The 15122-nt window shown below is 34.2% G+C and overlaps 2 protein-coding genes across 4 annotated transcripts; both read right to left on the bottom strand.

Moving 5' to 3' along the window:
- LOC18612184 (tetratricopeptide repeat protein 7A) lies at positions 461 to 7655 on the bottom strand. 3 transcript variants are annotated; one of them, XM_018114229.1, is made up of 7 exons: positions 7266 to 7654; positions 7059 to 7172; positions 6881 to 6968; positions 5486 to 6696; positions 4244 to 4391; positions 947 to 1286; positions 461 to 862 (listed from the first exon to the last, which is right to left on the bottom strand). In XM_018114229.1, exons 1-6 carry the CDS (start codon positions 7425 to 7427, stop codon positions 967 to 969), a joined length of 2043 nt encoding a protein of 680 aa, XP_017969718.1. In that variant the 5' UTR covers positions 7428 to 7654; the 3' UTR covers positions 461 to 862; positions 947 to 966. The 3 variants fall into 3 exon arrangements, with proteins under 3 accessions (XP_017969718.1, XP_017969717.1, XP_007048890.2); XM_018114228.1 differs by having other exon boundaries at positions 461 to 815; positions 6881 to 7172; positions 7266 to 7655; XM_007048828.2 differs by having other exon boundaries at positions 6881 to 7172.
- On the bottom strand, positions 8217 to 14732 carry LOC18612183 (endoplasmic reticulum-Golgi intermediate compartment protein 3). Its single transcript, XM_007048826.2, has 12 exons — positions 14548 to 14732; positions 14177 to 14285; positions 13989 to 14071; positions 12853 to 12928; positions 12675 to 12742; positions 12419 to 12503; positions 11004 to 11125; positions 10773 to 10856; positions 10232 to 10378; positions 9247 to 9355; positions 9046 to 9165; positions 8217 to 8679 (listed from the first exon to the last, which is right to left on the bottom strand). Exons 2-12 carry the CDS (start codon positions 14262 to 14264, stop codon positions 8606 to 8608), a joined length of 1056 nt encoding a protein of 351 aa, XP_007048888.1. The 5' UTR covers positions 14265 to 14285; positions 14548 to 14732; the 3' UTR covers positions 8217 to 8605.

The raw sequence follows: 15122 nt of genomic DNA, 5'->3' as shown, positions 1-15122 counted from the left end.
AAATCCAAATTAAGAAATCCAAGTGCAGGATTATTACTATAAAAAATTCATTTTTTAGTATTCACAAAATAAAATAATTTTTTTAATGCATAGAGAGATTGAAGACCTTAATTTAATATAAAATTAAAATTTGATTGATTAAGTATGATAATGTTACCGTTTTTAATGTATTCATATGAACTATATAAAAAACTCAACAATTTATATATCCAAACATTTGATTTAATTAACTTTTAATTTAAATTTTTTATCTTAAAAAAATAAAACAATTTATCACTCAATCATTTAACTCAATAAAAATATATATTTATCTTATTCAAAAAAATTAAGTTTAAATTCCCTTTTTTCTGAAAACATGAAAACTAAAATTACTATTTTGCCATCATAGAGAGCTTGCCGCTTTGGTAACCATTGTATCTTATATGTAATGATTAGTTTTACAATGAACAAAAAAAAAAGGATAGACAAATGAAACAATCAGTTTTTTTTCTCCTCTTTATCTTTAATTACAGCAAATCTGTAAAATAAAGATCAAAGCAATATGCAGTTGATACAGAAGCAAGATTAAGCAAAAGAATAAAATTTACTTGTAAAACAGCAAGAGGCAGGCTAAGCAAGAAACACATAAGAGACCTTAGGAGAGCCCCTTTACTACTTTTCCTACAAATGAACCAAATTATCAGGAGTTTGCTCTCTTTTTTGATCTTATTTTCCTTCCCAATATTCCAGTCCCATTTCACTTGATCCTTTCTTTATGGTAGCAAGGAAGCAACAGAATGCAAAAGTGCCAAAGGCACATATTCCCAGAGCCATCCCTGTACTCAGGGTAAGGTGATGATTAAAGTTACATTTACAGATTTGGCTGCAAAAAAGTTTGAGAAAATGAACACCAAAATAAATAAGAAACGATGAATATTATGAAATAGAGAATTTTATAACCTAATACCTGAAATACTTGGGTGCCTGTTAAAGGAGAGATCTAAAGCTTTCAACAGGATCCGACTCTTCAAGTATATAGGCGGCCTGGAGGGATTCTATGGCTTCAGTAAGGCGCCCATCATCCTTCTGTATCATACCTAAGTAATACCAAGCCTTATGGTTGGTAGGTTCAATCCTCAATGCATCTGAGAGTAAGGTTCTTGCCACAGGCACTGAGTTCGAGCCCATCTTGGACAACATTGCACTAATCAGTACTTTGCAAGGTGCATAAGATGGTTCTAGCAAAATAGCATTAATATAAGCAGACATTGCTTCTTGGATTTCTCCACGTTCTTGACACATAACGCCTGGAATATTCATTAAAGAAACAATTATTACCAAGATAATTATCTGGAATGAACCCCATTTTGCTCTCCATAACTATCACCACAAAAACATTAATGCTCCTTTTTTTTAGAAGAAACCAATTCATAAACTACATATGCACCAATTCTGTTCTGAAAGACACTGGCATTGCGTCTCGCCTGGGTAAGCCACTCAAAATTGTAATTCTTCATAATAATTCAAGAAATTTGCAACCAAGTAGACAATTTCAATCAATGCTATTCCAATAATGAATCTCTGAAATGTTTTCTAAATGGACTTTCACCATTCAATGTTATGTGCTTAATCAGATCTCTGCAAAAACCTTTAAGAACTATCTGAGTGACAATACTATGTAGCCCCAGGAAAAAATCTTATTTACAAGAGTTGATAGATTGAAAGAATGATCAGATCAGAGTAAAACTAAGTTTCAAATATGATTTCTGCAATTTTCGACAAGATGGCTTGAGAGTTAAACTACCATAACAAAGAAAGAAACAATGAGAAAAAAAAAAAAGAAATAAAGATATCTAAGATTTTATTTTGTAAAAAAAATAAATAAATAATCCCTTCTACTTTGATCACAGCACAAATGCTAAGGCTCTATTACACTCGGTCTCTAAGCAACTAAATTGATTGACTTCTAACAAACCACAAACTATGACACTTAACCTGATCCAGCTATATACCAAATAAATTCTAAAACATTATAAAATGTTATTATAGAAAATCAAATCAAGGGCCATAAAACAAATAATTACCCAAACATAATGCAAAAGCAAACTAAACAGTCCTAATCTCTTTCTTAAATTCTTTAGTTAGTCAACAAAGTTTTGTCAATCCCAAAGATAATTAGACTGAAACTAAGTAGGAGAAGAATACATTCCATTGATGGGATAATCATGATAATGTGAATATTTTGAGACTCAAAGTTAGAAAACCCATTATATTGTTTTGCAAAACAACAAAATAGAACAAGTTGCTGGAATGTTAGCCTAACTCCTTGCTTAAAATCAAAAAATCTTCAAAATGGAAACATAATCTCCTCCTCCAATGCAGCAAAAGAAGAAAAGGGAGGAAAACAAAAGAATACCATATCAGTGACAACTATATGAGATGGTTCTTGAGAAGGTGAAAGTCCAGAGTTTGCAAGAGCATAAAACTGGTTGATCCAAGAATTACAGTTTTTAGTCAAAAACCATTCAAGATCCAGTTCAGTTCATCAGATACCATAGTTTGCAAGCATATAAAACTGGTTGATCCAAGAATTACAGTTTTTAGTCAAAAACCGTTCAAGATGCAGTTCAGTTCATCAGATATAAAAAGCAAATAGTCCATCTAAACATGTGATGTATTTTTTCTTCATCTGAAAGGATTTCTGTGTAAGACAGCTCATTCTATCTTGATATAAAAACCTAATCACATGCCTTTTCAGAACAAATGCCTTAGGAAGGTTGCCTTGCATAAGAGGTGCTAGAACTAGCATGTAGTTTAAGTTTGTTCTCAGGTTTCCTTTAAGCAAGGAGGAGCATCAAAATGGACAGTTTTCAACGGCAATATTTTCTTCTTTAATTTATTGGCGGAGATGAGAATGTTAAATTGGGTATGTAAGCATACAAGGAAGATAGGATCAACAATGAATGCATAAGGAAAAGGTGGAGATCACAAACATTGAGGACAAATCAAAAAGCCTTTGGACATTAAAAAAAAAAGACCAGCAAATGCCCCCATGAGAAGATGTGATTTAATGAAGGATATTCATGTCAAGAGAAGGAGAGGAGAACCAAAGAGAACATGGATGAAAGCCATAAAACAAGTATCTCATGTTTAATGGGTTTACTGAGGATAACATCTTAGCCTAAGCCCAGCTCATGGACAGGTCTAGTAATGTGACAAGCATAACATAGCCAAACAAGCAGAATAGGTATTGGATTTATTGAAAAGTTCATCTGCATAGACTGGACTTCTAGTACTTGCAATCCAATTAGGACTTACCCAAAGGCTCAGACTCCAAACAAACAACTAAAAGGATTAAATGCTAAACAGTTTTTAGACCTAAAATAAAGGCTCACAACAATAAAAGACTCGAAATAAGGCCAAAGATTATTGTTCCACCATTCTAGAAAAGCTGGAGAGCTACTGAAAGTTCTATTGGGTTGTTACTTTTACTACTTACATTTTGCTTTTATATGCAAAAAGGCAAATATGCTCTTTACAAAAACAAATTCATACTTTTGAAGAATTAAAAATATTGTTTTCATGGATACCAAAACCCATGATTCAAAGAGGAGCAATTATGTTTGAATTTCTTTTGTTTTTAGTCATTTGCTCATTTTAAATCATAAATGTAGTTTTCCTTTTCTTATTTGCTCATAGCAACTTCTTAGGAAGCAAAGAGCATATAGAAGAAAACAATCAAATGGAACTTAAAACATAGATCAAATGCTTAGGATTTAATAGGGTTATTTTAGCTGGTCTATGTTCTAAACAAGACCAACATTAGGTAAAGACATCAGTTTCCAATATTCTAGGATCTAAATCTGGATTTTTTTTTTNTTTTTTTTTTTTTTTTTTTTGTTACATCTCTGTCATCTTGTCAAGTGAAGTTTTCTCCCTACCAGATCACAAGGAAAATGTTTTAAATGTTTGGTGAACATGTCCAATTAAAGTCTTGAAAGTGGCTGTAGGTTTTATGCTCTTTATATCTTAAGTATTCTGAACCTTTTGGTCTATGCATCAGAGTTGAAGGTGTTATGCAATTTACCTAATCTATTAGTCCTTCAGCTCATAAGCTAGTCCATGAGAACTGCTAATTTGATTCAAATATACAGTTGTTCCCATAAATAGACAACCAACTTCATTAAAAGATTATAAGCTTTTCAAGTAGAAAGTAGAAAGGTAAAAAGTAGGATCGTTCAGTAAATAAGGTTTCAAATCTTGCCTTCTGTCTGAAGTAGTTTGGCGGAATACTGCTTCATCTCTCTGGCTTTTCTCAGACATATTTCTACATCCTTCCAGTGTGAAAGACTAGAGTACAGATTTGCGAGACCATGCCAAACTTCAAATTCATTTACTTTATCATCCCCAATCTATCAGTAAAAACAAAAACCTAAAGATTAGTGCAGAAACAATAACAACCAGAACACTGAACATTTACCATACTCAACCCAGCTCAACTAAGCCTTAATCCTGGGCTTGGCCTAACCCAAAATTTCGTTATAAAGGAGGGAAAAGAAAAAGAAAAGACAAGTCAAAGAAACAAATAATAGCAAGACAACACAAACAGTAAAAAGTTAGGAGTACAACAAAGATGGCAAAACAGCAATGTCATCAAAATTCCAATATGAAGCATTTTAAACAACAACAAACTAAGTCTTTTCCCACTACATGGGTTGGCCAGATGGATCCTACTATGCAATTGTCTCTGTTTGGATCTATATCCTTCACAAGATCTGTAAAAGCAAGGGACTTTCTGGTAGTTTCCAGCAATGTCTTCTTTGGTCTTCACTCCCTCTTTTGGCAGGCATCGTTAATTAAGTCAGAACTCACAACTTCTGCATGAGTATTTGTAGGCCTCTGTCTCAAATAGCCAAACCATACTAAATCATCCTCATTTGCAGGCTTGCTATACATACAATGCATTATAATTTTAAAATTTAAGAACCCCATCATCATCCCTCATATACCACACATAATTGCCTGATTTATATAAAAGAGGCAATGAAATTATAGCATCTGCTCTAGAAAAAGCCTCTTCAAAGGGCATTTTTCTCATGAGGAAATTATGTAAACTCAATTTCACTATTATTTGAAGAGTGAACTTTACAATGAACAACTTGATACAAACTCCTAATGTTTGAAACTCAAAACCAACTACAGTTTTAATTGGTGACACAATCAAAGTACATTGATGTCAGACCCAGCATATTTTTTATTCAATAAGCATAGTGTTTCACCAGTTTAAGCAACCAAAAGTGATTTACTGAGCTAAATTTCTATGTAAAATAGTGCAATGTAACAACCTATGCCTATTGTATTCTACTTGTGCTAATTAATTTGGTAAAATATTGCATTAGGGACAATTAAAAGTGGCAAGAAACAACCTTAACAACATTCATAAGAAATATTATTATGAAAAACCTTTTTATTTGTTAAAACAAATAAAGAAGATTCTGAATTGAACCTGAGAATCAATTCTCATAGGACCAAATGATTTTCTTTGGGCCTGAACCAATGCAAGGAGGTAACGATAAGTTTCAATAGCATCCATGGGTCGTGATTGGGAGATCTCCAGTTTTGCTTTCAGCCTGAGCAGTGGTCCTTGCTCCCATTTAGCAGTCTCATCCAAAGCAGCATCAGTGACTACCGCAGCCTCTGAGAATCGATGTTGAGCAGACAAAACTAGAGCAAGCAATCTCCAACCTTTTAATACGGAGCCACCTGTTACATCAATGTACTTCTTTGCATAATGCAAAGCAGCATTCAAATTCCGCTGCTCTGCATGTTGAACTCCCAGCTCAAATATTATATCAGCATTGTCCTGCTCAAAAAAAATTGCTGCATCTAAAAATAGTAGTGCTTCAGACTGAAGATGAGACCTTTCAGTGTCTTTGAAAGCAATTTTAGCTAGCTGTCTCAAACAAAGACCTAACATACGAAAACCAACACCCTTCAGATGTCCATCCACCCCTTGGGCATTATTGATTGCCCTCTGTGCATATCCTACTCCGTCAGCTGCAAGATGGGAATCCTCACTACAGATCTTGGCAGCCAACAACAATGCTGTGAGATCATCAGGTCGCTCATGTTTATGCAGAGACTTTCTTAGTAGATTCAAGGCATACTTATTCTGTCCTGCAGCACTGCAACAAAGAGCTAAGGTATTCCAACGGTCAATACGCTGAACTACTCCAGGCTTGAGCTCTTCTAGCTGCTTAGATAAAACAGGAGTTTGGCTGCATAGAGAGAGTGCATATGTTAAGTGATCCATAACAGATGGATCCCACTGTATTATACCCTGATGAATTTTTTGCACAAGAACCATCAAAAGCAGAATAGCCTCTTCCAAATTATTTTTTGGTACATAAGCACCATCAACTTGAGCACCTAAACTAGGAGGACCAGCCTCCAACCCACTATACAAGAGAAAAACTGCAAATGCTTTCTGAATCCGTGCACAACAATCATTTTCTAAGTTCCATAGATGGAGAAGTCCACGCCTATAAGCAGACATTGCTTCTTGATAATTACCAGCCTGCTTCCAAAGCTCTGGAAGCAGCTCAACGGCTTGACTAACTGTCTCCTGCAATCGATTCTCAACTTGCACACCAGGTATGCCTTGAGGAAATATCCTTCCCACGGCATCAAGCACATTTGTACAATCCTGAGCAGCCTCTACAAAACCAGTAAAAACAACCTTCAACTTTCTTTTTCTGGTATAAAAGGGAAGACAGGTAGCTCTCTTCTCGTCTAAGATTCAAACAGAACTCCAAAATTAAAACTTCAACGCAACAGAATGCAAAAAAAAAAAAAAAAAAACCCGATAAAAAGAAGGTGAAATGTGAATCTTTCTCAATACCAGTAAATCTTCCAAGCTTTTGAAGGGACTTGGCCTTCAAGTAAACACCTTCAAGAACGAGGCTGGCAGCGTGTTGCGAAACGGCAGTCTGCGAATCACGATTAGCACGGCCTTTTTTATGAGAGGAGATGGAAGAAGAATAAGAAGAAAAAGAAGAGGAATTAGAATTCTCATTAACAGAAGGTTGCAGCCGTTGGATTGCAGCTTGCAGATCAATCCCATCAAAAACCCGAAGTGCCCCTTCTACATTTCCTCTTTGATACTCTAATCTTCCCAAAAGAGCCCTCGCTTCCTTCAAGAAAATCAAATTCTTCCAATTTCAGATCACCGGAAAAAAAAAAAGGAGGAAAAAGATATATTGGCAGCTTGGAAAAACACAACAAACCTCAAAGTTAAGGGACAAGCCTTCGCGTAAAGAAGATTCAGCTTCATGGATATTGCCTTCGTCCAGTTTGGCTTCAACGTCTGTTGTTCTCATGCAAACCCCATTGGCACAAAGCTCTCGGACCGTTGCAAGTTCTTGGCTTTGGCTATCGTCCTCAGCCATTGTAAGATTTTAGATTCTGTATATGGATCGGCGGCCTTTTAGCTTAGTTTTTTTTGTTCGTACATTTGTTTAAACAATGCTGTTTAAGGATCTGCAGAAGAAGGAAAGTCAAATGTTTTTGGATTGGAGGGGACGAAGGATTCGGATCCGTTTGCGGTCCAAGGCCAGTCAGTCCCACTGCCTCTGCCTGCCTGCGTGCCCCTTTCTTTTTTAAATCACGCCTGTAAGTCCGCCGAGGAACCAAAAATTATGTCAGAAACTAAGTTAAGTAATGAGATTCTTATTTCAAAAAATAAATATTTTGATTTTACTCTTATTACAAATATATTAGAGATGAATTTTTTTTTTTTCTCTTTGAAAAGATAAATGATATGATTTTAAACTATTTAACGTGTTATTTATTTTCTTTTTAAAGAAACACGTTTAAAATAAATTCAGAATTTTCAAATATTTAATTTAATGATAAATATATATTTTTTATTTAAATCTTATTTAAATTTTGTAAAAACTTTCGGATGAATTTCTTTTCTCTTTTGAACTATTTAAATCGTTATTTATTTATTTTTTTAACAGAAAGACTGTTTAAATTATGTTCAAAATATCTTAAAAAACAAGTGTAAATTACGTTCATAATATCAAATTATTTAATCTAATAATAAATATATGTATTTTTTATTTAAAAAGTGGTTTATGAGAGTGAATTATATCCTTTTTTTTTTTTCCATGTGTGAGAAAATAATAAATTTTATGCATAAATATCAGACCATAACACGCAGGGCAAACAACGGCTTTGAAAAACTCTCAGAAGGGAGTGTTTTGGTAGAGACTAAAAAAGAGTTAATCCAACAGAAATAATCAATATTCTGGCTCCCATAACTATCATATTCTATATCTATTCCAAGCCCTAAGTTGCCCAGAGCACCAATAAAACTAGCCTTACAAAAAATGAAACAACTTAGGACATCCGAAAAGACCAAGGAACAACAAAAGATGACTGCATGGAATAATTTTAGGATGCCACAGAATATGGGGTTTGTATTATATATTCTTTTAATCCTCACTTTCTGCATTCTAAGGTCAGGCTATGCTTCTGAAGCCAAGTGATTTTCACAATTTCAGAATCCCATTGAGATGCACGCGTGAGTCGATGCGGTTCTTCTACTTGCACTCCAAAAGCTCTACCGTAATACACCTTTATGGCTTGGTTTAGTCAGCCCTTCAATAAGCCTAAACATCCAACGATCTAGCATTCCTGTTTTAATATGACACAAAAATACCGTTTATTAACCATAATAACATCAAGGAGAAAGCATATGCAAATGGCAAAAATGTTCTAAGTTTTAACCGCTAAAGGTGTCAATAGTTTTCCACATAAAGTTCTAAGCCTTTCAAATAAAGCAACCTAAAAATGTGGCAAAAAAGAGAGGTTTTAACCTGTTGTTAAAGGTACTCAAAGGTCCAAATCACAGCCAAACCCATATTTGAACTTATATAAAGTACTAAATAACAGCCAAACACCACATGATAATCAATTTTGACCACCTAGATTCTGCAATTGTCCTAATTTGCAAACTTTAAATAACTTGGATCATTTACAGAGTGAGTATAGATCACAAACCTGTTAAGGCAAATGTTCCACCCAATACTGCACAAAGTCGAGTGATGAAATGGAGAAAGCTTCGGCGCTCTTCTTTTATTGTCACAGTGATTGGTGACAGATCATACAAAAAGTAAACAGCTGAATGGAGGGGTAAAATATTTAGTAACCACTAACCAAAGAAAAGAGAGATATGTTTACAAAGTCACACTTCCAACCAACCTGGCCATGTCCTATCAAATTCATGCATAGGGGAAAAATATTCTGAGACGGAGAATTGATTTGTTGGCAAAACTTCCTTTGAGATATATCTGTACTCAGTAGGGACAATCTGCAACACAGTAAAAAGAACACTTGGATGAGAGATTTCAAGTTTAAAACAACTATTTTCTCAAGGAATGGAAGAAGAGAAAGATAAAAGGGCAAACTGATGTTCCATCTCTACTATAGAAGTACTATCAGTGAATGTGCTGAAATGCAACATGAAACAGCTTGTTACTATTTTATGGAACTCCATGCAGTTCTAAAACTAACAACATATTTAATAGGGGAGAACAATTGTAAACATATTCTGTGAAACTACACTGTTAAAAGGGTCAAGAGTGGAGCATAGAGGTAGAGAAGCAGAATGTACCTAGAGAGGAGGACCTGGCAATGCTTATAGGATGTTGCAAAAGAATAGAAAGGATAGGTATGAAAAAATGTAGAAGCGTCACCTTTTACGTGAAGGATAAAAACAACCACAACGCAACAAGGTATTCTTAGTGCTCAGGAGAAATATTTTGGACCAATCAAAAAGCTTTATATTGTGTCTCTTCTCAACCAATCATGGAACATTGTCACCCCATAATAGATGATACACAGTTCAGATGATTACGCACAAGATAACCACTACAATTTTGCGCTCAAGCATTAAAAGAGAGAGAGATCACTAAGGGAGGTTTTAACTCTACTTTATAAACCTAGTGAGCAATAGCTACTATGCACAATTTGACCACTTACTAGATCCTGAAGTTCATCAACCAAAAGACAATTACCCGATCAATTAATGCAGAAAACAAGGATCATCAATTTGCACACTATAGTTGTAGAATTGTTGCAAAATGGACAGTTCTATGAGATATTTGCAAAATGTCTGTTCTTTAAAGAGGCTGAGGGATAGTGCCATAAATCTTTGGCCAATCAAGGGTATGATCGAAATTCAAACCTTTATGTAATACTTGAATGTTCCACTTGTGTCATGCAGAATCCGCACTGTACCATCAAGTGGGTTGTGAAGTCCTGGATACTTTGGCCCAAATGATAAATCATGAATCATATGACTTACATTGACATGTGTTGCTCCTCCAAAGATCTGTCAGCAAAGAAAAAAGGACTTCCACTTAATTAGCACATGACAAAGAGAAAGCCCTGTGAAAAAGAAACTAAATATGGCAGTATTCTAGAAATCCTCATCACTCTTAAGTGCCAAGAAACTAATAGAGAAAACTTTGTAGATAAATCTAGCACACTCTTTCAAACTAGATTCAGAAGTTTAAATCCCTCACTCTAATATAATGCTTCAAAACATTCAGTTAAGAGCGAATTGGCAAAAATGACCAGTCATGCACTTCACTAATCAATCAAACCCGAAAAACAAGAACCTTTACAACGAGCTAGCATTACTCACACGAAAACATAAACAAGACAAAGGTGAATACATGCATAATTTAGGATATGACATGAAACTAGATTGCTAAGTTACTAACCATTTGAGCAACATAAATGTTTAACCCATGAACTGAAATGTGGAAGTTTCCAGCCACCCTTTGAACATCTAATACCCCATAAACCTGCAGAAAATGTTACATTAATAGATTAATTGTCCTTTATATTCTTTCCATTATAATCCTTTGATGGCCCAAAAAAAAGAAACTAATCAATTAGATAAAAAAGGTTTTTAAAGTTAATAATTAAGGAAATCTCTAGAGGACAAATACCCGGCATCCTTCTCCGTTAGCCAATGCTTGCTTCACCTTCTTGATCATATTTTCAGCTTCTTGATCAAAGCCGAGTGCATGAAGCTTTTTATCAGAATCATCATGATGTTCCTTCTCATCATCTGGTCATATTCATTACAAAAAATTAGTTATTTGAATAACTAACTTATGCCTTGGAGAAACATCACATGAACAACATTTCTGTCTTTCTTTTTATATATATAACACATGAACTATCAATGAACTAAACGGAGTTATGACAAATCAATATCCATAAATATACGCTGTAATGTATCCTAACAGAAAACGAGAAAAATCCCTAATATAACTAAATAAAATCTGCTGAGCAATTAGGTCATTTCTACAAAAGGTAATGATAAAAAAATCTAAACCTTGAAAAAGTGGCTTAAGCACAAAGTCACAAATATTGCTTAATAATTCAACAAACATGCTTTTACTTTATTTTTAAAGTGACTTGCATCATTTAGGAGTTCAGCATGGTTCTTTTAGCATTTAATGCCATCTTTACATGGTGGTTTTTAATTTATAGATTCAAATCTTCCATGTTTGACCACAAGGGCTTCTCAATAACAGCAAAAACAAGAGAAGAAACAAAGTGACATGTGGGTGAAAATGAGAAGAGTGACAGCTGAAACATTAGATCTTTTGCACCACTCAAATTTTAGCTAATTAATAAGCCTAGGGACCTATACATTGAACCCAACCCAATCACCAGAAGGAAACATCCCCCTTGTCAGCTAAAGAAATTAGACTCTATCAAAAACTAGCCCAACTCCTCTCTCCATCTTAAATTCTCAATGCAGGATACCATGACCTATATGCTTATTACAGATACTTTACTACTTAAGCATGTATCATTACTTCCCCCTTTTTCCATCTTTTACGATTCCCAACTTCTTGGACTTACTCTAAGACGTGTGATATTAGTAGAGGGCAGCACTAGATGGAGACTTGGTAAAGACGGATTTTTTTTTTTAGGAAAAAACTTTTTATATGTATTTAATGAAGAACAATATTCAAGAGAAGGAGAGTTCTTGGTACAACAGTTTGGAGATGAAAGCCCAAGTTCCAAGGTAGCTTTTTTTTGCATGAAACATCTTGAAGATGAGATCTGACCATTTCTAATCTCCAATGAAGAGAAAAATTCATACGAATCTAACCCCTTGGTGCATTTATTGTTTTGTCTCCACTTATCTCCCCCAACCCCCCCAAAAAAGGGAAAAAGGAAAAGCAAAGTATCGACTATCATCAACATGACGCAAATGATGTTGCCTCCTCGATAAATATAACAATGTCCTGATAACTTAACCATATATTGTTAAAATGGATGGAGCTCCCAAAAGGATAAATTAAATTAAAACCATGAGGTATATGTCAAACACCAAAGATAATACCGTGCTTGTGAGCTGCATGCTCCTTTTCCACAAGGTCAGACAAATATTCAGTGCCAACGATTTGACCAAGACTGTTCAGGCGAAGCTGCAAGAAGTCTAACATGGTTAGCCAGATAACAAATAAGAAAATCTAACCATAAATCCCACATTCATCTCTAAAGGAAAGAAGGGGCTTCATAAGAAGAATATTGCATTCATTAGTACACAACGATGATTAAGATAATAAAGGCTTGCTGAGAAGACAAAATTGTCTTACTTTCCATATGTTAGTATCAAGATCCACTTCATGCTTGCCTGACATGTCAATGGCATCTACACTTAAGACTGCAAAAATAATATGATAGATCAAAGACCAACAGTTAATATTCCAAAAAAGAGATAAAATCAGAATCTACAAATAAAAAGAATAGTTTCATAAAAAAAGCAGTACCAACCATCACAAGGTAATGAAGGAAATGTCATATTAATGTGAATTGGAAGTGTTTCTCCACGTTTCAAGTCTACAGACATCTGCAAATACCTATCCAGTTAGATCATCTCAACTACGACTTAATCTCAAACTACTAATGACACCACATCACTCGTTACAGAATTCCCTAATAGCATTAATTCAGATAGAAAAGTTGGACTCGAAACCACTTTGTTTTGAGAACATATGTTGCTTGGGTGCTCTTATTAATAGAGAAGAGGTTTTAGAAAGCTGTCTTTGCCCTTGAGGTGAGCTAGGCTTGTGAAAATATGGGATTTTGAAGTTGAAAGTTGCAGAACAGCAGAAGAATTCAAGGTTTATATTTAAAAAAACATCTTTGAATAAATGGTGGTTGAATGACAAGGATTAGCTAAAATATTATTAAACAATATTCGTATGCAAAAGATGTTGGGATGGTTGTAAAGTAACTTTAGTCTGACTAGCATTTGGCAGATCAGTAGTTTAAGTAGTTTAACGGAAGATACAAATGTAATTGCAGAGATATGAGAAGACAGCAGTCAAAGCATTTAGAATATTATTAAATAAAAAAGAAAGCAAAGCATTAAAACATTCATTATCTTGAAGAACACTGGAACTCCTACACAAAAGATTACCCAACAAACTAGCAGATAACTAAGATGCCAATAAGTAGATAAGGAGAAAGCAGGAAGTGCCAAAGAGAGGAGAAACAAAATTCCATCCATATACACAATGCGCACACAACTCATATATTAGAAACCACCAAATCACTAGAGCTAAAATTACACAAGAGCAAGGTGTGTTCTGTGGTTGCATCATTTATGTCCCCCAAAGCTTTGCTTATCATTCTATTTTCCAGCTGGCATATGAGCACATTTAGGCCAGTGGATAAGTTTGTTTAAAACTTGTCTCTTGCACAAGAAGCCTCTATGGAAGCCTCCGGAAAGAAACATAATCTTAGGAGACAAAACCTAAAGATTTTAATTCGAGTTTGTTCTATAAAATGTTAAGAAATTCCATAACAAGAAGCAGCAACACAATGACAATGCCATCAGTCCAACCCAATAATTCAGACAAAAAAATAGGTAACAGTGATATCAAAAGCTACAAAAAAATGCAAACCTGATGAACAGTATATGTAGTAAGATAATACGTAAGCTCATGAAAGAACAGCGCAGCCATTATCACTAAACCAACGATCGAGACTACAAAACAGAGTTTTGCAAAAAAAAAAGAGAATCAGTAATGATTAAAATCAACATGTGGCATCATTTATAGTTAAACAGAAATTAAAAATGGCAGTAATTCACCTAATGCCCCTGATTGCGTCTTCTGCAACAAATGTTCCTCCGCACGAGGAAAGGCATCCAGGCTTTTTAATGCTTGCTTCACGCCCATCTTCCTTTCTATCTAACCTCTCTGCCGAAACAAAAAAAAAAGTAAATGAATAATCAGAAACCCTAAATACTAACTTAATTGGTTTTAAATCAATTTTGGCTAATCTAACCTAACAGAGATCAAACCGAAAAATGAAAAATTAGGCTCTGTTAAGACATAAAATCAATTCAGGAACGAGGGAAATTGAATTTGTTGTTAAAGATCAATGAAGTAAGAGTAAGGTCTCGTTCGTAGCAATAAGAATTCAAATAGAAGAAATATAGGAATAGGAAAAGGCATGTACCTGATCAGGAGATTGTGAAGGAGAGGGGTTTTCTGTTCGCCGTTTCTGGTAGCAGCTTTGATATGTTCGTTTGGAGATGAGATGGATTTCCGTTTGCAGTCAACACCGACGGCACCAGCCACCTGGCTCTTTTTTCTATTATTCTTCCTTCTACACTCTGGTAATAACCGGTCTCTTTCTCTTGTTTCTTTTCACACGTCAACATTATCAAAACTTGCTAGTGTAACTATTTTATATTATTATTATTATTATTATTATTATTTATATTAGTACACTTGCTTTACATGAGTATTATTTTTTATTTATTTATTTTTAAATATAATTATATATAGATATAAGTATTTTAAATTGTAAATTTTGAAACATAAATAATTTACATTTTATAATAATTACATTATAAGTTATTTAACAATATTAAGATAATTACTTTTTAATAAAAGTCGTTCAATGCAATTAGAATTCTTATTTCTTGGTAAGATAAATTTTATTAATATTTATAATAAAAAATAATTTTAATGAAAGTCATTCAATACAATTAGAGTTTTTATTTACAATTTAATAAAATTTATGATATA

This window comes from Theobroma cacao, chromosome 1 (assembly GCF_000208745.1).
Source record: "Theobroma cacao cultivar B97-61/B2 chromosome 1, Criollo_cocoa_genome_V2, whole genome shotgun sequence".
Lineage (NCBI taxonomy): Eukaryota > Viridiplantae > Streptophyta > Magnoliopsida > Malvales > Malvaceae > Theobroma > Theobroma cacao.
Note: the sequence above shows the minus strand (reverse complement) of the source record. Positions and strands in the feature narration are given on the sequence as shown.